This window comes from Alligator sinensis, unplaced genomic scaffold, assembly GCF_000455745.1.
Source record: "Alligator sinensis unplaced genomic scaffold, ASM45574v1 scaffold1086_3, whole genome shotgun sequence".
In the NCBI taxonomy this organism is placed as follows: domain Eukaryota; kingdom Metazoa; phylum Chordata; order Crocodylia; family Alligatoridae; genus Alligator; species Alligator sinensis.
Window position 1 is genome coordinate 2,937,605 of NW_005841975.1, and position 25,408 is coordinate 2,963,012.

Sequence of the window (25,408 nt, forward strand, 5' to 3'; positions counted from 1 at the left end):
ACCCAATTAAGAAATAAGTGCCTGGTGAAGCATCTGGAGAAAGTAGGTCTGCCAGGGTTATAAGAGAGTAAGACAGATAGGAGTACAAACTGCTGATTTCAACTCCTTTTTCTCTAACTGCCATGTGTTCCAGCTCCTAAGATTAAACCATGTGCTGGTTCAAGAACGCTGTCTGGTCTCCACATGTGCCACTGGTCACAGTCTGCTGGAGGGAGTCACTGCAGGTACTGCATCCCGTTTGTTGCACCAAGATAAGCACACAAGGGGTTGTAGCCCAGCCTCTGGTCTAAAGGCAAGCCAACTATGATCCTGGGAAAATGAACCCCATAATCACAACAGCAGCAAGAGACTGCGCAAACCAGCTTCAAGAATATGTTGAGCTGCAGCAGGCAGCTGAGAGACAATTAGCCGTGGCTTCTGCACTGAGGTATGATTACAGCCAAGATGTCAGCACCTTCCCTAGTACTTCTCTCAGAAGCCAATGTCCTCCCAAAATTCACACAAAATATCATCACTCTTACATAATATGAAGAGGACTACAGCCAATCCCCTCTGCCAGGTGGTGGTAACCTGAGATAGCCCGTGCAACCATAATTTGCCCTCCAGTACATATGTATTATGATATAGGATTTCACTGCATGAGGGCAAACTCCTTTTTCCATAGGGTACTGACTGCATTATTTGGTTTTCTACTTGCCAACCAAAGTGCGAGTGCCTGGGTTCTTTTTTTTTATGCTTTGGATACAGAGTTAATTCCTTCCTGTGCTTTTCTCCAGCGATCATGGCAGTTATCTGAGTGCTTCACAACCACAAATAGACTCTCCATCACTGGAGATGTTCAAGAGGAGACTGGACAGGCATCAGTCAGGGATGATCTAGGCCTAGCAATACCTATGATGTTCTACTATGGGGATCTGCCAGATTTCTGGGCTTTGCTGGTTGCCAGAAAGGAAAATTTTCCCCTCCTGCAGCTACATGTGTCAGGGTGTTTTTAAGCCTTCCTCAGAGGTATTGGGTGTTGGCTATAGCCAAGGCTGGGTATTTGACTGGGCTGTGCCAATGCTGCTGCTGGGATCAAAGCTGGAGGTTCCTGGCTACAGGATCTTGCCCCTCCACTTAGACTGGTTCAGATTGGTTGCCACGTTTGGGGTCAGGAAGGAATTTTGTCCTGTGGTCAGATTGGTGCAGACTGGGCGCATCTACATGAGATGCTTACTGCACATTGGCCTAATAACACTGTGCAATAGCATGTCACGTCAAAAACCATGCTAATAGCCTACTGCACAGTGTTATTAGGCTAATGTGCGGTAAGCTTCACTAAATAACTGTGCATCAGCATTACTGAACAGTAACTTTATGTACTGCACATTTAGTTAGTGCTTTATTAAGGAAGTAAACTAAATGCACAGTATCTAAAGGGCATTAATGAACATGTAGACACATCCACTGTTGGGGTTTTGCCTTCCTTTGTAACAGGAGACATGGCTCTCCTCCTTGGATCTCTCAAGCATTTTTTAAACAACTTTTAAAGCATCAGGACATTAGCTACCACAGTCCCCTGTTAGGGTGTTATGTCTTGTGTTGTGTCAGGGTTGACTGTGTAGTTTTGCTAACAGGTTAGACAATGGATTTGTCTGAGGTGGTTTGGACAGGGCTGACCCTGCCTCAGGTAGGGGGTTGGACTAGATATGACCTTTGGAGGTCCCTTCCAGCCCTACTTCTCTATGACTGAAATCTGTGATTGAAATGAATTTTCTTTCACAACGCACATGAAGTAAAGTGGTATTATCCCAGTTCAGAGATGTTAATGCCAAAAGCACATGTTAATTCTGGGTAACCCATATGAGATGATTGAGGGCTGTCTTGTCGGAGAACTTTGCCTTACAGAACACTTCCATGTTCAATGTGGCTTTCACTGAGGACCGTGACAGCTGCAAGCACCCCAGAATTTTGCGCTGGCACTTGGAACGCACACTTTGTGACTGCTTGTCAAGTCTATGATTTCATCAACTTGTCCAGTGCTGTGCAAGAGCTCTGTGCCATGGGCAGTGATAGAATCCCATTTTTCAAGGCAGCATTCGACTATCTTAACGGTGGAAATCAACCTTTCTCTCCCTGCAGTTTCCTTATTTGTTCAGTTTTGGCAATAAACGAGGAAGGAGGCCTGCAGACCAAACCTCTGTTATTACACAATCCCCAGAGGATCAACCACTCTGCAAACTGAATGAAAAGAGGGAGAGCCTCTGTGCATAAAAACAGTGCCTCAGCCTATTGTCCCTACCCATCAACACTCCAGCTAGACCAGTCCCTACTCTTCTGACTCACCATCCTCCACTGCTGGCCCTGGTTGCCAGCAGGACTGCCTCCATCTCCTGAGCCAAGCACACCAAGGAAACCTTTGAAAAATGTAGCTGCCAAACTAGCAGATCCCTCTTGAAAATGTGTGAGGTCTGCCTTTCATTCTTGCAACTTAGCTGAATCTGGGCAGCTTCTCGAAGAAACAGCAAAAGGCCCATCCCTGACCCTGGCAAATCCCAGATCCCTTCTACAAAGCATGAAGGTGCATGAGTTTTCAAACAAATGCATATTCCCCTTTGTCTAAAGAAACAGCTTAACTTTTGCTGAGTTTTCCCAAGCAACTTCAGTCTGAGATAGACACACGATTAGAAAACTGAAGGAAAAACACTTACAGTGTGACTAAGTTATGCACACCTGAAAACAGGGTCTCCAAATAAAAAGTTTGGAGTCTTAGTGACAGAGAATGCCATCAGCTACTTTAAAAGAATATTGAAGTTGTGAAGTCAAGTATGTGAACGGAAAATTATCTTTAAACTAAAGACCCACAGACAGCCTTAATCCCCATCTTTCACATATGCAGGATGACATATGCCATCACATACTATTTCTCAAATTACACCATGCCATGCAGTGCATGTGTGGCAGATCTTCAACAATGGGTCACTGTTGTTTACAAGAACGCAGCATGGTCCTTACCTTTTGGAGGGGTCTTGTTTTGCAAGGCAGCCCAGATGGGGTCACCTGTTGGGGGGTGCCTAGATAGGATGCAGACTTGCATTTGCTGAATCCTTCCACCTCCGTCTTCTCAAGGAATTGGGCATTTCCGTACAAGGACCCACACATGGTGGATTCAGGCCGGCTCGTCCCTTGCCCCATGGATGGCACCTGTTCCTGACCACTGTTCCCTTGCCGGCACTGTGGACAGGCGCTGTATGGATCTGTTGCACAGCACTCCCAGTGACCAGCCTTGTTCTCCTCATTCTCTAAGTGTCTCCGGCAGTCTGCTTCCATAGCGGTTGAGATGAGATCGGGGCTGGAGCCCGACATCCGTCTTTGGGCATGGTTGCTGAGGGGGCTCCGCAGAGCTGCTGCTGGGCCAAAGTACCTCAGGTTGTTTGCACAGTTTGCAATGTCCTGTCCATGAGTGTTGAGCCGCGCATGGTGGCCCTGGGGATGGGGGTGGCCATGGTGCTGTTGCTGGTGCTGTAGACTGTGATGAGGAGGAGGATGGCTCTGGTGGGGAGGTGGGTGGGGTGCGTCGTCTGGCCCTGGCTGGTTTTTCAAGATCCCTGCAAAATCGTTATAGCTGCCTTTGCTGTTCCCCCGGCGGTGACGTGGCTTGCTGCGATACCGGCCTTTGCCACCAAGGGTAGCCATTTTGGGACTTCCTGAGACAGGAGAGCTGTTGGGTGCTGCCTCCACATTGGGGATGCCCTCTGACTTCAGCAGGTCTGGCCTGGGAGACAGTCAAATGGGATTTAGAGCAAAGACTAACAGACACGGTCAGCCTGGGGCTGGCAGAAGCTCAGAGACACAGCCGCAGATGCCAACATCGTCCTTGGACTCTGCTTTGCACAGCCTATGGACATAATTTCCCTTCTGCTGACTGGCTACTGACTCCAACACTCTGGTCTCCCCTGGTCAGTCGTGAACCCTCGCATTCAGTGTCACTCCTTTCTTCCTCCACCCCCCCTCTATTCCATCTCCTTCCCTTCCCCAAACTTCCTTCTAGCTAACCTCCCTCAAGAGAGCCTCATTTCTTTTTCCAATCCTAAAGCTCACCAACTTCCCAAAAGAAGAAATCTTGGCAACACCATGCCCTTTGTGGCTCACCACTCCTCAGTTGTTGCACCTCTCCCCTCAACTCTACCTCATTTGCTTAGACTAGAAGCTCCACAGAGACAGAGACCATCTCTTACCACATATTTATACAGCATCCTGCACAAGGAGTTCCCACACACCACCACCAAAACCACCCACAAATGGCAGCCTAGCTCATTTCAACTGGAAAGAAAAAGTATCAGTCAGTTGTAGTGACTGTCAATCAGTGAATCTGACCATGCAGATGCCCAGAAATACACAAAACTAGCAAACACCTTTGAAAGTCTAGCTGCATATAACACACCAAAGGTTACTCAGGGAGTATGTGGCTGACACAGGAACAAAAGCTAGCCCTCTCGCATCCCAGTCTAGTGCCCTAGCATCATGGCTACCCTTCCTGATAACTTGCATGTGAGAGCTAGGGTTGATCTGTTGCCAAATTTGCTTTGAATGGGAATTATGAAGTTCTCTATGACAGCCCAAAAAACTCCTTGGGGATCTCAGAGTCAGGTTTGTACTGGCTCAAGTAGCATCCCCTGTGCAGTGTCTGTGGACCAAATGTTTCAAATAGGTGTAAGTGAGGGTAGAATTTTTCCATCCCGCTCACACCAGCTGGGCTTGTTCTGCGTTATGAAGAGCATCCATTACACACTGAAGGGCACAGGTGCCTATTTCAGAGTACAGCCGCACTATCACGCTTGTGTGCAGAACGTATTTGCTCAGTTAGGGTTCTGCTTTGTGCAGAAGTTTCTTACCTCTTGGTCTGACCTCCTGGCTTATGGGAGACCCCTTTTCTCTTCATCAGCTTTTCCACTGTATTGGGGTGGATTATTGGTCTGACTGGGTGGCGCTTGTAAGTACCAGGATATTTCTTTTCCACAGCTTGTTCCCGCCTGGAAGACAGAACAAAAAACAGATCCCTAGGGTTCTTCTCTAAAAGATGGGAGGGAGTACTGGACATAAAAGCAGCCATCGAGTGAGTTGTATCAGAACGCTCTTTCAGAGACTGCTGGCACGTGTAACGTGTTCCACGTGCAGAAAGGGTCATTGTCTAAACTCTCTTTGCAGACATCAGGCATCTTTATGGGCTCCTGGCACATGGTTCAAGGCAAACTGTCTCTTTCCCCTTTATAGAGGGGCTGGCAGCAAGGCCATTTTGGCACTGGTAGTATCAAACCACAAAAACACTCTTCTCTTGTTCAAACTGTAAGGGAGAAGGGTATTAACAGAGAGAGAGGTGCAGTTGGTCAGTGTCCTTAAGGCAATTTCCCTCAACTCTAGGCAATGACCTTGAGGGATCAGGGAGAGGCTTCTCTGCCTGATCCAGACTCCAGGTCTGGATGCACCCTGCTGCACACCCAACCAAAAGTGCTATCAAGCAGAAAGGAGACAGTCTATTTATTCCCTGTTCAGAAACACCCCCCAGCTGTGAGTGGGTATGCACACCCCCCCCCTCCTCTTCTTCAACATACGTACTTGATGAGCTCCTTCTCACGGACCTCCAGTTGTAGCATGATGGCACTGAGTTCCATGTACAAATTATTGGCTCGCTCTAGCTTTCTTTCATAGTGTTCACGGATATCTAATGCATGTCTGTTAAAGAGAAAAAAAAACAAGCCTCAGCTTCACAACCTGAGGATCTGGTGCTTTGGACAGATGAACAAACACTTCTCATCTGGAGAGGAGGATGTGCAGAGTTGGAGAGAGATGGTCAACTTTTCCTTTGTTAGGTTTTACCACAACCTGCTAACGCATATGAAAACTGAACCGTTTTATCCACAGTAGAAATACCCAAAAGTCAGTTACATTACCTACCATATGATAAGGAGACTTACTTATTATGGATGCACCTAAATATGCATACAAAGGAGCCTACAAATGAAGTATGGTACTTGTAGCTGATGAGACAACTGTGGTTGTTTTTTTTAATTGGGCTAGGTAGGATCATAAATACACCACATGGGAAAGGATCTCTCAGATAACTATGTCCAGTCTCCTGCTATCACACCTATCCCTGTTGCATAATTCTGTTCCTAAACTGATCAAACTCCATCTCAAGACTTAAGTATGTTGCCCCTACAACTCTCAGTGCTCCAAAACTTCACTGCTGTGTCATCACCAGAATTCATCCAGTTTGCAGCCTAAATTTATCCAAGGCTAGATTTTACCCATTTGTTCTTTTGCTAACGTTGCACTTTACCTTAAGTAGCCTCTCTCCCTACCTGATGTTTATTCCCATGACATGACAGACAGCAATTGTAGTTCCCCCTCTCAATTTTCATTTGGTTCGACTGAACACCATGCTCTTCTACTCTCATCACAAGTATGCTTTCACTTCTCCTGATCATCCTAGTACCACCTTTTCTCCACCTCTTTTTCAATTCATCTTCAGTGCAAGACCAGAGAAAAGAGCTGGATTGGAATTCAAGCAGCCAACTCGAGTTAAGACCCAGCTCATTTTCATTGCAAGTTTAACCTGTGGTAGCCAACCCAAGTTCAGAACTTGCTGACTATATACCAGTGCTGACCTCCCTCTCTTCAGGGTGACACGGTTCAGAACAAAGGGAAACGGTTAGCTGAGAGCAAGGCAATGATTTCTGTATGTATCATTCTGATCAACAGCCAGAAAGGGCTCGGAAAAGAGGTGGAGTAGCAGATGAGAGACTGTCAACAGACCTAAGCTCTTCTCTTCGGCGCCGAATCAACTCTTCATCTAGCCGGTGTATGCAAGTTCCTTCACTTTTAATTTTCTCGAAGTGTTTCTTTACTTCTTCTCTCCATTCAGCCTAGGAGAAGGCAATTGACACTCATGATTACATGACAGCATGATTCAGTGCTACTGCTAAGCAAAATGTCTTGGACAGAACCATTTTCACTGAAAAAATGAAGATTTGTGTTAAGAATGTGCACTGCATTCACTGTTTTGGCCAGAAGAAAACAAAAAACATTGAAACACCTAAATAAAAAAATTCAACATTTTTAAAAGAAAACTTCTCATCTTTTTGTTTGGAATAGTTTATTTTAAAAGGTACTTAATTTTTATATGAACAAGAAACCTCTGTCAAAGCTCAAGGACAAATCATTGCATTCAGTACAAAACCATTTTCATGTCTTTTCAGTATTGCAAGTGAACTGAACAAGCAGGTATATGTGCAGCTATAGTCATGGCATGACCACAGCATGAAAGAGCAGTTTATTCTCCTCTCACTGGGGCCTTTCCCCATAGTACCAGATTCAGGCAAACACGTGGAAGTTTCTCATCACTTAACTACCACAGAGCTTCTCCCCTGATCTGTCACACCACTGCTTGGCAAGGTCACCCTACAGGTCCTCCAACCAACTTGTTACCTGCTCTTTCATAATTTGGACTGCCTTCAGCAATGATTAGCAGCACTGGCTGGACTGACACAGCGCAAGTAGGAATCATATAGGTCTGCAAAGCACCACATACCTGACTTGCAAAAAAACCATGTGATCTATCACATGTTTGATCTATCAAGGCTCTTAAACTTCACCCATCACTGCAGTGGCAGAGTACCTCACACATTCCTGCTCCTCCACAGAGGCTCCAAAAAATGCCAGCAGCTGGAAGCAGATGGCACTAGGCTTCTCAAATTCATTTCATGTACACTCCATGTATATGAACTGTACTGTGGTGCCACTAGGAATCTCCACATTCACTTGGCAGCGAACACCAGACATCCAGGAGGCAAAATAAGACAGCATCATGTGCCCATGGATGGGGTGGCCAGGAATGCATCTGCAAGATACCTTGGTATAAAAGCTCTAACTGGGTTCTGTAGCCCATTGTAGCTCCATGTCAGTAACTGTTTGCTCACTGTCCATGTTTATGAGACCTTCAAAGACCATTTGCACTTGTAGCTCTGTTGGGTAGTGTTGACCCTGGCCCTCATGTAGTCTTGGCTCTTGTGGCTTCACTTCAGGGGCTTAAGTCTTTAGAAACATCCCTGGTGTGCTCACTCACCATATAGGACCTGGGCTTCATCCTACCCTGCCACAATGGGAGCAACCAACAGTGTCAGGGACCTGGAGATACTGTCTTTTCTTGGTTCTGCCCAGCATCCTTTTGATGTCCTGTGATAGCTCTTCCCTTTGTCCAGTCTTGTCCCTAATACTAAAGTCCCACCCTGTTCTTTAACACACTGTGCACACACCTGGCTAGTGTCTAAAAGAACGACCCCTTGCATGGGGGGGTTCCTACACATGCACACACTGTGTCCGAAACACAACACAGCAGCAGCAAGCAAACCTCAGCATCATTTTCCAAACCCACTGTTCCATTTCCCCTTGCCAGGCCTTCCTCCTGTCTTTGCCCTTCATTCCTTCGTACCCCAGAGGACCATGCAATCCCTTTTCATGCTGGGATAGAGTCCTGCAGGATCTGGCACCCAATGGGCCAGTCTCTTGCTACCTGGGATTTGAAGTAGGTTTCCTGAGGGGTGCCCAGCACATCAGCAGAGGCAATGTCCAGGTGCATCAGTGTCTGTCGGAAGGAAGGGCGGTTCCGGGGCTTGCTTTGCCTGAAAAGAACAACAAAGCCACATGACAGAACATGCCTCTGAATTAAACACACTGTTCTTGCCTTTCTGAGTGCATCACACTTCTGTTATTATACAAACACATTGCCAGAAAGGGATCAGAGCAAAATAATTCTCCCCTGCCTGCCACACGGCTTTTCAAAGTGGCAACAGAGAATGATGACCTTCAGCGGACGAGTCCAGCACCTCCCTGGCTGGCAGTGTCCCTGTCACTGCTCTCATATCACAGCCTCTCCTTCTTTCATATTCCCAGAACCAACTCCCCAAAGAAGAGGAACTGGGTTTTTCCTTGGCCTGACCCTGCTGCTACCACCCGCTTTTGAACAGCATTTCCCCCGACTCCAGAAGCTTCCTGGCTTCCTGTCACTTTCTCACTGCAATCTCCCCAAACACATCCTTGGCAAACACGACATTGTAAAATGCCTACCTCACTCTCCCCATCCCATTAGATCGCAGGACTTAGAATCATAGAAAATGAGGGTTGGAAGGGACCTCAGGAGGTCACATCTAGTCCAACCCCCTGCTGAAAGTAGGACCAGCCCCAACTAGATCATCCCAGCCAAGGCTTTGTTTCGCTGGGTCTTAAAAACCTCTAAAGATGGAGATTCCACAATCTCTCTGGATAACCTGTGCCAGTGTTTTACTACTCACCTGCTGAGAGAGTTTATCCTAATATCCAACTTAAACTTCCCTTGCTGCAACTTGAGCCCATTGCTCCTTGTTCTGTCATCTGCAACCACTGAGAACAGTCCAGCTCCATCCTCTTTGGAACCACCCTTCAGGGAGTTGAAGGCTGCTATCAAATCCCCCCTTTGGTCTTCTCTTCTCCAGACTAAATAAGCCCAGTCCCTTCAGCCTCTCCTCCCAAGTCATGTCCCCCAGCCCCTGAACCATTTTCGTTGCCCTCTGCTGGATTCTCTCCAACTTGTCCACATCCTTTCTGTAGTGGGGGGACCAAAACTGGACACAGTAACACAGTAACTGGAGAGGGTAACACAGATCTTGAGCAATTTGATCCTGATGTCTCCTGGTCTTGCTTAAGCCCTGCTGCCTCTGCTCCTTCTCTTGCTGAGTTCCCTCTCTCTCAACACTCAGCCCACGAACATCAATGGCATTTGCAGGCTTCCTGCAGACATCTGACATGCCTAGCTGGAGACCATCCAATCTGCTTAAAGGAAATGGGACAGAGCTGCATGTTTGTGAATGGGATGAGACTCTTACCATGTCTGCTTCATGAGGATTTTGAACCCATCTGGACAGGTGGAAGGGACAGGAAGGTGCAGGCTGTTACTGCCCACACCCCAGATGATGGCTGAGGAGTCCACATCCTTGTAGGGAATCTCTCCTGTAAGCAGCTCCCACAAAACCACACCAAACGACCTGTCACAGAAACAAAGGGACAAACCAGAAGAGACAAAACACTTGAATCATATGTTTCATGAAAAAGTTCCAACAGATTTTCTGCTCATTTAACACAATGGTAACAGGTGATGCCTGACTGTAAAAGGCAAATGGATTCAAAACTAGCAACATTAAAAGCTTGTAAGCAGATAGAAGGATAGTCTCAAAAGGGTATTTCATACCTTGTGCAATCTCTCTTCCTGCCCTGTGCCCCAGCATTTTATGCACAGCCACATCAGTTTTAACTATCGCCCCCTGATGAAAACCTTATCCAACCCCTTTTCCTTTCAGGGCTTTTATCTCAAAGTAAAATAGGAGCTAGAGGTTCTTTGGTGTTAATCAAGTACAAGGGAAGTCCATCATTTTTCCAGCTCCAGTAAACTAAAAGATAAAGTTTGTTTTCCTAGGGAAAATTTGGATTACTCCTAGTGTAGATGCTCTGCTCAAAGTCTGAATTCACAGGTATGCCTGCCAAGGTGCCTGGATGAAGCAGGGTTTGACTTTAGTATTTGTTTTGGATTTTTAATAGCCGACACTCCCTCTTCTGGCAATGTGCTGAACAGTCATTCTATCCACAGCCATTCCAAAGCTAAGGAGACACAAAACTACTATAACACAACATAAAGAAATGAAGGAACAAAATGCTTCAATTGCGAGAGTGTCAATATCTGGACATTTCAGACACCATCTGACATTCACTCTTGGCCTAATTTGAAAGAAAGATGATGAGTGATAATCCTAAACACAGCATAAAGACAGTCTATGCAGGGCGGAGAATTTACAACACAGGAAATGAAAATTACAGGCAAGAAAATTTTGTCTCTCTCCTGAAGTGAATCCACCGGTCTAGACACACGTCATGACTCAGGAGATGCAACAAGTAATTACTGCTGTCTACCAACCAAGTGCAGAGGCTCATGGAATAGCAAACTGATGCCAAAATAGTCAGTACAAACAAAAACCAAAGGAAGATATTTGATTGCTGAAGAAAAGCAATCACCATATGAGCGTTCCAGAAGTCAGAATGAACCTAAGATGAAGAAATGTGATACAGACCAGACAGGTAGTTTAAAACCCACAAATTATCCTCTCCCAGAAGCTACAGCACCCACAAATTATCCCCTCCTCCCTCCTTTTCCATACGTTTCTGCACACCTGTGATGGACACCATCTCTATGGGGTCATCTGGCTCTTAGGTGACACAAACTGGGTAAAAGGTGGGAGGACATTTTGGACTATGGCACATGGAACCATTGTTAGCTAATAAACAGAACAAAGTCAAGAGAAAGAAATGTGCTTGGCATTTCTGGACTAGAGATGGCCTGGACAAAGGCATTTCTAACTCAAGAATGTCATCAGGTTTTCAAAAACACTTTTTTTTCTTCTTATTGTCAATCAGAACAAGACAAATCCTCCAGATTTTTTTGCGATAAGGGGGTTGCAGGGCTGTGGAGGTCCCAGGTGGGTTGGCAGGCTGTGAGGAAACCACCCACCTAGTTCCATCAGAAGTTCTGTCCCCATCCTGGAAAATGAACTGAACTAATGTTCTCAGATGAAAGCTCTTCCGTTCAAACACTTTTGATCAGCTGTGGTCAGCACTGCTTCAACAATAGCAACAGGCCGTTGAGATGAGTAAGAGTGGACCCCTAAGAAATAATTTTGACTGTTTTACAGTCACACGACAAGGTTGCCATCTTCTGCAAATGCTGCAGGAACAGGTATCCAATAGATGTAAAAAATGTTTTTGTCTTGGCTGCACATCCTGAATTTATCATGGCCAGCTCCTTGAGTCTCTCCTCATAGGACATGCTTTCCAAGTCCTTTACCACGTTCGTTTCCTGCCTCTGAACCATCCCCAACTTATCCACATCTCTTTTTAAAATGCAGAGCCCAGAACTGCATACAGTATCCAGATGAGACCTGACCAGAGCTGATTGTTGTGTTCATTAGTATCATCATGTTTATTATAATATCAGAACAAGCCATCTATAAATACAAGGCATAGACTGGAGGGGAACTTTGAGACCTCGGCAAATTCAACACAACCTGATGCCACCCTCTTTCCCCAGCTGGAGTAGGTAAGGATTTCTGTTGTGCTGTTACAGGAAGCCAGATAAACACTGATCTCCAAGCCTTTGCTTCTGTTTCAAGCAAAAAAAAAGACTGAAAACCTATCTCTTGCCTTTTATGACTAGGCAGCCTACTCGTTCATCTATAATCCAGGTAACAGGACAACCCTGCAGAAACCAGGTCCAGGAGTTACTGTCTCCTTAAGCAAGAGCTGGAAAGTGGAAGTGAGGGTGGTGTCAATGCAGAGAAATGTTGCCTGGTGCCAACGCCCTTCCTGGAGCCCTGGGACAAAAGACACCATTATGAGTTCCCATAAGAGTGTTTTACTTCCCTGGCCCAAACTCACTTGCACGCATTGTGACATGATGCAGTTTCTGCGTGGGAAGCAGACCACTCTGAGGTCCTGAAAGTGGTCCCCAGCCTGCTGCCAGCACAGTAGATGCCCAACTTGCACAACTGGCACACAGGAGACCCTGACAAAGGGAACAGAGCAGTGGGCAGGCATTACTCACTGGAATGTCTCAAGTCCACTGTGCAGCAAGAAGGAAGCAGCTAGACTTCAGGGGCAAGTCAGGAGCCACTGAAGGCAAGTAATACAAAGAGACTGGTGATAATGGTAATCCTTCTCAAACACTGCAATAAAAAGTCCTATTGAGGAAAGGGCGTGGGTACCAGCCCCACCCCCTGCTATTAATGGAGCAAGCAGCCCTGTTTCTTTGCCCTCTTATCAGTGGAAAGAAGAAACAGAAACTACTATCTAGAGTAGTGGTGCTCAAACTTTTGGCTTCGTGGGCCAGATGAATGGCACAGGGCCAGTCCATGGGCCAGATCCATGGGGTTGCCACCTGGATCCAGCCTCACAATGCCCAGATTAGTTCCCACACTGCCCATAACCACCTTGTGCCACTCAGATCACACTTTATGCTGTCCTATGTGTCAAGTGGGCAGGGCCACATTATCCAGCTGCAGGTCCAGAAAACTGGAAGCAGGGGAGCATCAATTAACACTGCCACCGCTACTCCACCACCAAGTTTTCAGACCCATGAGGAGTCTGGCAGGCTGGATGGCATGGCTCTGTGGGGTGGATCTGGCCCATGGGCTGGGGGTTGAGCACCCATTGTCTAGAACAGCCCCAGACAGAGCAAACACTCTTCCAGAATGTCTTACTCTATTCCTCCAGAGGGACACTGAGTAGGATGGGAGAGGCCATCATGCACAGGATAGGAAACCCATGGGTTTCTGCCCAAGTCACTGGAAGCCACACAAGATCATAAAGACACAGGCTCTAGCTGGGGTTTGGAGTCCATCCTTGATGTTGAGGATGTTAACCACATGAATAAATATGTTTAATTTGTGCTGCTTTCCTAACTCCACTCTTCACTGCCAGTGCTTCTACTGCTGAGTAGGTCTCAGGAGAAAGAAACAGTTCTGTACAGAGCAATGAGACAGCCTAATGGTGAGGAAGAACTTTGGATATGGGAACATAAGGAAGACTGCACCGGCTGAAAGAAAGGTGAAGATAAGCAATTAAAGTAACAGTGCAACTCACCAGATATCCACTTTTTCAGAGACAGGCTCATTGCGTATCACCTCTGGGGCCATCCAAGCCACGGTTCCCGCAAAGGACATTTTTGTACTTTTATCACAGAGTTCCTTAGATGTGCCAAAATCTGAAATTTTTACTGCATCTGTGTGAGTGACTAATACGCTAGAGAGAGAGAAAACCACACAGAGTCAGCAAAGAGAAAAATGCTTTGCCTTTCTACAGCAGCTTTCAGTAGAGGAGCTCAAATCTCTCTACATATATTGCTTAAGCCACCTAACACCACTGCCAGATACAAGCTATATATATATTTAACAGATGTGCAAACTGAGGCACTCACGAAGTTAGTGCCTGACCTGGCCCTCAGTCTCTGAACCTAAAGCATAAAGATTTTAAAAATCTGATTAGCAAATAGAGGCAACTGGCCAGTTCTTGCCTATTCTCCTCTGCTTAGAACAACCTTTTCTTAACAATTGCTACAGATCCAGTCTTTGTGGCAACATGGGAAGGAGCAACATTGGAATAAACCTGTTCAGCAATCTGACCTGATATCTTCACTAGGGATAGATTTGTCTCCCAAACTACCAATCCTAGTTTCTTTGGTCATTTATACACGGCTCTCAGAGGCACTCTAATTAAAGTGCCTGGAGAGTCTCATGTATCAGTTCCCCGTGCTGAAAAATGATGACAGGGTGCTTTAACTAAAGCTCATCAAACAAGCTTTAGTTAAAAGTACCCCTGCCATCATTTTTCACCGCAGGGACGCTGATACAGGAGATGCTAGTGTTTGCTGGAACGTGGTAATTACCACACTCCAGCAGCTCCAATGCGCTGTAATTATAGCGCGTCAGAGCATCCTCGCTGCACAGATATAGGTGCCCCTTCTTTCTACGGTACCAGAACCCAGCTCCTCACAAACCACACAGTTGCACAGCACAGAACTGCTTCCTTTGAGAACACATCTCTAACATTTCCTAATTTAAGCTTCCATTTTAATCAAAGTCCCTGCAGGGTAGAGTGCTACAGCCATTCTTAGCAAATGTCCTGTTTTAAATCAGGGAGAAGAGCTGATAAGGCTGCTTTGCCGTGGGCCAGAGTACAGGGTGAATAATACTGCTGTTCCACTGATGAGCTCTGACTCATTCTCTTTATGGTACTTTTTTCTGAACTCTTGATTCTGACTTCCAGGGGCCAAAATCAATTCTGCTGTAAATATACTGCAATGGAGTCACAGGCGGGTACCTCAAGGTTGGCTATATTTGGAGGAGATTCCAAACTGTTCTTCCTGTAAACCTGTGCTTTTAACAGAAATGGCTACAGCAATAGAGGATGTAATAAGCACCCACATATGTTTACTGTACACAGTATAATTAGAGGACTAACAAAGGAAAACTGAGACCTATTTATAGGAATGTTTTTATATTCAAGTTTTCTATAACAAAAGCAATCACGTGTCTAAAGGCATTCTCATGCCAGGACTCTTGGATTGCTGCCCCAACTACTTAAGAAACACCCTCTAAAAGATTTACAATCAAAATACTAACAGATATAATAATAGCACTACTCTCCCCCAGCTTGAGGGTGGACAGGCAGAAAGAGAAGCATCCAGGGAAGAAGAAAATGAGATAGCTGGGCAGTATCAACAGGAGTGTAGGTTCAGGGAAGGAAAAGGATACACAGTTAAGAAAGCAGGAGGGTGACAGAGAAAAATAAGGAGAGATACAATGAAGAGCTTTCTGTCAAACTGGGTAAAAATACCATCTTGTTACATAAAAATTTCCTTTACTGTTCACATAAGCAACTGGTATAGATGCCACAGGAATGTCAGGCTAACATGACTTGGACTGAGCAGGATCTGTGCAGTGATGGACCAGAACAGAGAGGAGATACAAGACAAGTCTGTCAAGTTCTGAGCCACACCATGAGAAACTTTAAGGGCCTTTAATCTAACTCAGCATCCACTGCCAGGAGAATTCCCTCTCAAGTCTCTTCCTGAGAGCATGTTTGAGTTTTAAACTCTAAGCACCCAAGGACTCACTTTGGTGACTTGAGGTCTCGGTGGATGATTTTATGAAGGTGTAAATAATTCATTCCACTGGCAATCCCCATGGACCAGTCCACCAGCAGCCGAGGCGTGACTTTCCGACCCGCTCGCAGCACCTCGTATAGCTGCCCATGTGCGCAGTACTCCATGATGATGCAGTAACACGGGGCTTGAGTGCAAACTCCCCTAGCAGAGGAAACACACACATACATTGTACAAGTTAATGAAAAGAAAGCCCGATAATGAGGATCAAAGGGAGTTGCAGAACTAAAAAATACACCATTGTGACCTGGTTGTCAGAGATGTCAAGGGCTCACAGCTTGCTTACTGTCACAGAAGCCAGCAACACTCAGCAGCTTTTCAAGTGAGACACTGAAGCCTAAATGGAGCATTGAGCTCCTCTGAGGCCAGAGACCCTCTCCCAAAATGAGCTCCACCTCAGTCTCACAGCTTTTGTTTGAGATGCGCCACATCTGTTAGAGATTTGCTTTAGATGCAAAGTCTGCAAGCCCTGAAGGATCCATCACAGTCCTAGGCTAAGTGGTTCCTGTGGTTAATTACCCTCAGAATAACAATTTGCACCTTCATCTCTACTCTTAACTCCACCTCATCTTTCAACCCTTGAAACTTACTCATGTTCTTCTGCTAGATCAGGGGGTCCCAAACTGTGGTACGCATACCCCTGGGGGTATGCAAGACATCTTGGGGTGGGGGGGAGAATGCGGGAAAAATTGTGTAATGGCCAATTTAATTTGCATTATAATAGCAATTGGCATTTAAGGGGTTAAAACATAAAACATATGCTAGTAGGGGTACGCAGGCAGCTGGTAAATTTGGAAGAGGGGAAAACAATAGGAAAAAGTTTGGGAACTTCTGTGCTAGGTTAAAGACAGAAAGCCTCTTCCCCTATGTAGATACTGGGAGACAATGATTAAGCCATGAAGGAATCATTTCTGCCCATCACATGGTTTAACATTAACACTATGTAAAGATCTTTCTCAAATAAAGTTCCATTAGCTTGGGAAGATCCTCAAGCACCACTTAGATTATTGAGGGAGTGAATGAAAACTTATAATGATTTTATATTATTCAGATCTTTGACTGTAGTGCATGGTTTCCCTAGGACAGTGGCTCTCAAACTTTCCAACTCAGGGAACCCCTCCATTATTTTTCTGAATTGCCCCTGGTTGAGAACCACTGCTGGTGCTGCCTCAGGTTACCTCAATGATTCTCAACCAGGTGCAGCTGCCTCCAGATAAAACTGCCCTGCTCCTGCTGCACTGCCAGCCACTGGGGCTCTGATCATCCCAAAGAAGGCAAGAGCTAGCTCAGCTGTAGCCCTTCCTGGTCTTCCCCATGGTATGCTCCTTCTGGAAAAGGAGGCACATGGGTGGAACTGTCCTGTTCTGGGACGTGGAGGATGACAGATTGGGAAAAGCTACAGCCAAGCCAACTCTGACCGCTTTAGGCTGGTCAGAGCCCTACTGCAGCAGGACTGCAAACAGGGCAGTTATATCTGGCTGCTGCCATCGTGGCAATACTCGCGTTGCAGCAGACCCTTGAGACCTTAGGACACGGATTAAGTGCATGTTCTGGACAGCACTCCAGATCATAGTAATGTTCACTAGGAAATTACTGACCTGCATCACAGAATGGCACAGCCAGTTATGCACAGCTTAGTGCTGAGTCTGCTCTGAGGAGCAAGCTTGTGCCAATTCTGTTCAGCCCTTTAAAGAGAAAGGGGTTTGGCACAGGCTGACATCACTGATCCTCTTGCCTTTACGTTTTACAATAAAATGGATTTAGATCCTCCCAACAGCAACATGATAACCTTGGATGGGAGCAATGTGCAGACTGCCTCACCTCTGCCCCTAAAGCAGGATCTCCTACTCCCAACATGTGCTTTAGACAGTATCAGCCACGCAGGTGGATTGGCTACATGCCCAAACCAACTCAGCACACCACCTGCTCCATCGCTGCATTAGCCAGGCCCCTCCTAGCTCTCATGATAACTTCACACAGAAAACCTGCACTTCTGGGTAGCAGCAGTGATGGAGAAAAGAAGAGGCCCCCTTTGGAACGTTTCCCATTAAATCATACCTGTGCAACAAAGGCACAGTTGTTTAGATTCAGGCATGGGCTCAAGTACTTTGATGAAACAGGTTCTAAGTGATGGTGAACTTGAAAAAACAGTTGTCCTTTCTAAGACAGTCCCCAATGCAGACCATTTCAGAAGGTCCTTGAACTGCTGAGGACAAACCATCCTGGAGCCAGCAAATTTTCCAGACCTGTCTTAGCCAGGATGAGACCCAGAACCTGTCCTAAGACAGAAAAGCTACAGTCCAGGAAGATTCCTGAGGTGCCCCTGGAAACTTTAAAACCCAAATAAGGGCTTAAGGTAATTCTTTTTTAATTCTTTTATACCCCAATTGGAAGACTAGATCCTTCCAAGTCAGTAAAGACTGGATGCTTCTGAGTCAGTAAAGCATTGCTAGTGCATTGCGTGCATGCACTAGCAATGTGGTTAGAAAGCACATGGCTTGTATCTAGTGGGGGCTCTCCGCAATGTTAAGAAAAGAATAAATTCTCAGTTAGAACTATTGGAGAAGATAGGATCAGGCAGATTCCTGAACTTGGGAACTCAAAACCTGGCCTGCTCTTGACACAGAGAGGGGTTATTCTGTGTCTAAAAAACACCTAGGTCACGGAAGTCAGGACTTACTTGAAGGCGATGATGTTAGGGTGCTTCAGCTTCCGCAAGTGCTTGATGTCAGTCTCATTCTGGTCTCTCACCTTCTTGATAGCCACCTCCTCTGCCCGGAATTTGCCCAAAAAGACAGCTCCCTGTGCTCCGCTGCCCAACCACTGTAACTCCGAGATCTCCTCAAATGGGACTTCCCACGTATCTGGCAATGCACAGGAATGGGACATAGCTAAAGAGGTCTCCCAGGTCATGAAGGACTCTGCTGCAAGGTCACATCAGAGCCAGCAACTGCCTGCTCCCTTGTTCTCTCTCATGAGTCCAGCACCTTTCTGACAAGGTGCTGAACATCCTTGTGGGCTGATGCTGCCTGATATAAGGTCCCCTCTACCACATAATTCGGCAAGTGTCTCTACAACATTAGTAGTCATACAATTATATCTAATTCAAACCCACATAGAAAGAAACATGCTTAATTTCAACAATGGGAAACATACAGAAGAGTTTTGCTCCAAAAAAATGGGGATAAAGAAGGGGACTGAAAGGAAAATAATAAATATGGGGCCAGCAATAGGCAGCTTATAAAATCACCAGCCAAACAAATGTTCTGATCACAGATGAAGCTGGTAAGTGACACAACCACGCTAATCCAATGCATTGTTCGATATCACCAACAAAGTATTCTGAAGTACTTGGATCGTTCATATTTAGATGGCCCATGACCTGCTTCGGTTGCATCAGGCTGCTTTGTCCAAGAGGAGGCACACAGCTGTTGAAATGCTGCTTCTGCTTCAAAGAGTGCCAAAGGGTGCCATTTTCTTACCCCGTGGAGGCACCTCAGCTGTCTCGTGCAGTTGTCTGCTAAATCTTTGTCTCCACCGGGGAAGAGAATCTAACCATGTGAATTATCTGGGTTCCACTGTACCATCAGTGTAACACTCCCTGCATAATAAAACACCCACATCTTCTCCTTCCCAAACATAAAGAAATGTGTATTTCACTGTGATACAGGAGTCCAAAGACCCTAACCCACAAACTGTGCTTTGTTATGTGCTAATCTTATCAGCCTGATTTCAGAAAGTAATTTTTCTACGGGCGTATCATTAAATGGGAAATATCAGTTAATATACCACTCAACCCACAGTGAAACTTTTTGTCAAAATACTAGCAGTGGCCAATCGTGAGAATAAAGTTGAATATGTCATTGAGCAAAGAAACTATAAGGAGCATTATTAATTTACAGAAACATTATTCATATATTTGAAAGCGATCAATACACACCATTCATTTGTGTGTAAATTTATCCCGAAAAGGAATTATGGATTGTGTGGACATTTTAAGTTTACTGATGAAAGTATAGTGTTTACTTTCATTCAATTCTAAGGCTATTATGCATTACGCATTTCTTCACACTTGAGAAGAAAGTGTTTGCTATATAAAGAACAGAAGAGTTATTCTGTCCTTGCCTTTTTTATTTCCTTGTACTGAAGAATCTGATTTTGTAACCAATACAGTAGGTAACTAAGCTATGATCATTTAATAACCTGTGCTGTTTTTCAAAATTTCCTTTTACATCTTCTTTTGTTCCTTCTGTGATGGTAGAAAAACTTAAATAAACAGGATGTATAGGTAACAGTTGAGAGTCATTCAATACTTACTTGATGAGACAGACCCAGTCACGATGAGAACATCCTGCTTTCGCTCTGAAGGTACATGGAGGCCAAAGGCTTGGGTTGCTGCACCTTTCCTGGCCCTGCAGCTGTCAAATTCAGTGTTTGGGGTCCTTGGCTACCATGTAAAACTGCAGGGCCTGGGAAGGAATAACCAGGCTCCTGGTGGTGATGCTTCTTTTGCAGCAGCATCCTACCCTTGCTCTGCTCCATGCAGCTGGAAGTTTGAGCCCGTCCCCCTGCCTCCATTCCAGCAGCCCAGGGCACGAACTGTATCAGCTGCACCTCTCAAGGGTGGGCATGAGTGGCACCTGAGAAGATGCTTGGGCTTAACTTGTGGCACACCTGTCAAAAAGGATGGCCACCTGTGCTCTGGATGGTAAAAAGGGTCCTGTCCTGCCCTAACTTCGATACCTAGAGACTTGGCCCAGAGGGGTTTTCCCAGAAAACTATGCCCAGCTAAAAACAGGAGGCCAGCTGGAAAATGACATTTCCAACCATGGCATCTGCTACCTGCATGTACTAAACACTTGCACAAAATAGCCTCAGCTAGTGGCCATGATAGAATCCACTGTGTTGAGATTAAAGTGACTCCTTTGGTGTCCAGGAAAAATTACTAAAGGAACAAAGCAGCAAACAAATCTTGGATCAACACAGAGTGTGATCCAGATTGAGTGACGCTACAGCAATAAAATAAAGAACGCAATAATAAGGAAGGAAAGTCACTCTGCAGGGCTCTGCAGGGCTCAGAGGTGGGATAAGACTTCTAAAGATGGTTTGCATCTGGTATGATTTTGTCCTACAAGATCTAAGAACTACCAGGAATAGTCTGATTGAGTAAGCTTCAGTCTAACCATTAACCTTCATGCTTACCACAGAGCAACATGGAAAAACAGCCATATGAGTTTCACTGATGCAGTGAGACTTCCTCTGAAACCAAGGGGTTCTCAACGCCCCTCAGTGCTGCCATCATGCAGTGCTACCAGACAGCTCCAGGCTCAGCATGTAGAAGATGCTTCAAGCTTCACTTTTGACTGCACTGAATCTTCCTGATGTTGGCCCCAAATATCCCAGAGCAAAAAATGTGAGATAAAGGCTCTGATGTAAACTGTGTCCTCCAAAGCACTTCTGGCTGGTACAGGCAAGGGTGATTTGAGCACTCCAGCATCTCAGTACCCAGCAATCCCTGCCGGGATCTCATTCCCCATTCTCAAACAACCCCATATCCACCAAGAAGCATGGGCAGATCCAGCATTAGCCCACATTCACCTCCCTGCACAGGCAGTGCACGGCCAAAGTGCACTGTGATTGCTGGATCTACCCCTGCACAGAAGACTGACAAGAACCACCACGTGCAGACAGGTCACCATAGCATGCTGTGAAATCCAAAGGCAATATTTTGGGATGGTGATGCCAGCACCTAGGATGTATGCCTGCACACAAGAGTGAAAGGCAAAGCCTTGTTCCAAGATACAGCACCGTGATGTCACAGGATGAGCGCAGCTTCAGCCCCTACATCAGGGCCAGGCAAAGGATCTGGCCAACAGTGGACTCCATTTCCCAGCAGCCCCTGCCTGCATGGCTGGGTCCGCTCTCTATGGAGACCCCAGCTACAGCTGCACCCTGGCAGCACAAGGCTGGGGTTGCCATGGAAACCAACCCCAGCGCAGCTGGGCAGGGCAGGGCAGGGCAGGGCAGGGGGCTGCTCCAGAGCTGCTGGGATCTTGCAGCAGGGGAAGCTTGGTTTGGGAGCCACAATCTGCACCTGGCACGCTTTGGGCAGAGGTGCATGGGCAGCAGATGGTGGCTCTGTCCCAGCTCAGAAGCAGGCTGTCACCACTGCAAGGAGCAGGGGCAGAACCGCGATCTGCTCCCTGTGCACCCCTTAACCAGAGCATGCAGGCTGCGGATCGCAGCTCTGCCCTGGCCCCAGACCAAGCTGCCCCCGCTGCAAAATCCCAGCAGCTCCAGAGCAGGCCCCCACCCTGCCCTGCCACACACCCTGCCAGCACGGCTGGGGGCGGTCTCCATGGCAACCCCACTCTTGCGCTATCAGAGCAGCTGCGGCTAGGGTCTTCATGGAGACTGGCCCCAGCCATGCAGGCAGGGGCTGCTGGGAAATGGCATCCAACTACTGGCCAGATCCACCATTTTGCCCACCCCTGTCCTACATCCAGAGCTTGTTACTATTCTCCTGGCACCTAACAAGCAGTATTTAATTTAAACTTCTTCACCCAAGAGCACAGGTAGGGTTGGTGGCACTCTCTGCCAGGATGTAGCAGACTTCCTGATACTTCTGGGTGTGAGCACATACAGGGAAGAAATTTTCTCCATACAACTGTAGGATTGTGGAAGCAGAGCTAAAATATATTGAGAGCTTGCATGTGTGAGCGATTAAAGACCATCTGGGCAGAAAGACAGTAATCTCTCCCCTACAGAAAGGTAATACTGGAGCAGACAACTAGATTGGTTCAGTGGCTTAGCTTTCCAGAAACAAATTGTTGCTGTGAGATGATGTTGGCCTTAAGACCAGGATTACCCATCGTTCACAGAAAAACAAAACAGAATTATCAAATGCAGTGCTCTCAGGGGTCAGGCAAAAGAGAAAGCACAGCAGTGGTACTGCATGATTTATAAATAGGACATTAAAAAGAACTTTTGGAAAAAGGATTTGAAGTCCAAAGTAAACTGCTCCTTGATCCAACCAGCCTACAGTGACCATAAAAATGTCACGCAAGCCTTGTCTCATCCACTAAGGTTTCAGTTGAGCTCTAAGCTCTGGCAGACAAAAAATATATAACAATAACAACAACAACAACAATAATAGCGAGGAAGAAATTCTGGAAGACAAAGTTCTTTGGGTAAATGTGATATCTTTTATTAGACCAACTAAATAGTTGGAAAAATTGTTATTTAGTTGGCCTAATAAAAGATATCACGTTTACCCAAAGAACATTGTCCGCCTATGTCCTTAGACTAACACAGCTACAACCAACACCCCAGGAAGAAATCCTAGAGCTGAGGACACCTAACTGGAAATACCCTGCATTCACAGCCTATTTTTCTTTAATCCTCTCCTTCTTAAGCAGCTCAAGCCTTTAAACTGCAGCTGGCAGTCTCATGCACAGACGGATGCAGCGCTGAGGATCCAAACTACTTAGGGCTTTGTGGGTCAAAACTGGCATTTTAAACTTGGTCAGGAAAAATCAACTGACAGCAACTGCAATGCAGGAAGCACATGTCATGTTCCTTGCGGGAAGCAGGATATAGTAAGAGAGTAAGCCATGTTGTGCGTCAACTTAGATTTCCAAATAGGCTGTAGCTCCATGTAGAGCACCGTGCAGTAATCCAACCTCCAGCTGATCACAACATGGGCCACTGAAGAGAGAAAAGGATGCAACTTCCTTGCCCAACAGAGGTGAGTAACAGCAATCCTGGCAGCTGCTGTTATTTAATAAATATGGAGGGACCACCTAGACTAGGACATTTGAGTGTCTGCTTAGTAATTTATGCAATTTATATGCTGCCCTTTCCAATACAGGCTTTGGCAGCTTACAGCAAGAGAAACAGAACAATTTAAGAGGACAACTAGAATAAATAAAATAAAGCAGAACCCCACTAAACAGTATTTTGGCCTAGTTCTGCTTGCTAAATGCCTGCCTGAGAAGAAAGGGCTTGCAGTGCTTCCGAAAGATGTCAAGACTCAAGCTCTGTGGACGTGGCATACTGATGGTACTCGCAGGAGGTTGCTTCCAGATGGCCTGAGGGATTGTGATGGGGCGCAGGGGAGAAGACAGGAGAAGATGGGGAGAGACGGCAGAAGTTGTGCTTCCTAGCAACACATGGCGAGCCTGAAGGGGACAGCACCCTAATACAGGCGCTATAAAGGAAGCCCTGAACCCCAACGTATTTGGGTCAACCAGTTTGAAGATGAAGTCTTTGCCTTTTCTGGATGCAAACACAGAGGAGGAGGTTCCTGGGCATGAGCACAGAGATGCTTTCTCCATACTGAGTAGATGAGCCTCCATTTGCCCCCCAGAGAAACTGTTACAGTGTTAAAGCATGTCAAGCATTGTATGAAATGCAAAGGATGCAGCTGCATGAGCCAATAGCAATTCCAGCATGAAGCAGCATTCTGACTTGGTGTCACCCTAATTCCCATAGGGTCTAGTACAGGGGTGGCAAACTCATCCTGGCACCTCCCTGTCCCCCCCTCCCCCCCAAAGCTGGATCTGAACCGTGGGGTCCCTCATGGGCTGGATCCAGACATGAGCAGGTTAAGCGGATGGGGTTCATTGAGTCACCCCTCACCCCCTGGCACTGATACGCATGCCCCATGGGGCTTTGTGCCCTGGATTTAGGCAGCAAGCCCTACCTCCTAATTCCTGGCCCCTTTACCAGCCCTGCAGGCCACACAATATGACTCCATAGGCTGGATCCGGCATGTGGCCTGCAATTTTGATACTCCTGGTCTGATGTCCAAACAGCCACAAACTCAAAAAGCTCTTAAATTATTGTACTGCTGCTGGAGCAGAAAAGGCACTGAACTAGATTCCCAGTTCCTTTCACATTTCAAAGCATGCCTTGCCCATAAAGATGCAGCAAATAGGAGAGCGGATAGGCCAACATGGTAGACAGCCTAAGCTTTCGGGTAGTCCTACTGAAACGGCAAGACTCAAGCTCCATAGCTTCCAAAATCAGACACTGTAAATCAAGCTACAGCACCTTGTGGTGGATGGGTCGGTTTCGACCTGGAAGGGTGTTCGTGGTGGATGGGTCAGTTTCGACCTGGAAGGGTGTGGGCAGTGGGGTCCCGCAGGGCTCGGTCCTTGGACCGATACTCTTTAATGTCTTCATCAGCGACTTGGACGAGGGAGTGAAATGTACTCTGTCCAAGTTTGCAGATGACACAAAGCTATGGGGAGAAGTGGACACACCGGAGGACAGGGAACAGCTGCAAGCAGACCTGGACAGGTTAGACAAGTGGGCAGAAAACAACAGAATGCAGTTCAACAAGGAGAAATGCAAAGTGCTGCACCTAGGGAGGAAAAATGTCCAGCACACCTACAGCCTAGGGAATGACCTGCTGGGTGGCACGGAAGTGGAAAGGGATCTTGGAGTCCTAGCGGACTCTAAGATGAACATGAGTCAGGAGTGTGACGAAACCATCAGAAAAGCCAATGGCACTTTATCGTGCATCAGCAGATGCATGACGAATAGGTCCAAGGAGGCGATACTTCCCCTCTATCGGGCACTGGTCAGACCGCAGTTGGAGTACTGCGTGCAATTCTGGGCGCCACA

General features: G+C 46.4%; 1 protein-coding gene across 6 annotated transcripts in view; it reads right to left on the minus strand.

Moving 5' to 3' along the window:
* Positions 1-25,408, minus strand: part of MAP3K13 (mitogen-activated protein kinase kinase kinase 13) — a 125,277-nt gene that overhangs the window by 9,544 nt on the left and 90,325 nt on the right. For all 6 annotated transcript variants that reach the window (XM_025200778.1, XM_014518699.2, XM_025200779.1 and 3 more), the window contains 9 exons: positions 18,459-18,642; positions 15,731-15,922; positions 13,699-13,857; positions 9,900-10,058; positions 8,552-8,660; positions 6,796-6,905; positions 5,596-5,712; positions 4,875-5,012; positions 2,995-3,754 (listed from right to left, as the gene is read on the minus strand). In XM_025200778.1, the coding sequence (XP_025056563.1) occupies positions 2,995-3,754; positions 4,875-5,012; positions 5,596-5,712; positions 6,796-6,905; positions 8,552-8,660; positions 9,900-10,058; positions 13,699-13,857; positions 15,731-15,922; positions 18,459-18,642 (1,928 nt within the window). The remainder of the gene's footprint in view (positions 1-2,994; positions 3,755-4,874; positions 5,013-5,595; positions 5,713-6,795; positions 6,906-8,551; positions 8,661-9,899; positions 10,059-13,698; positions 13,858-15,730; positions 15,923-18,458; positions 18,643-25,408) is intronic.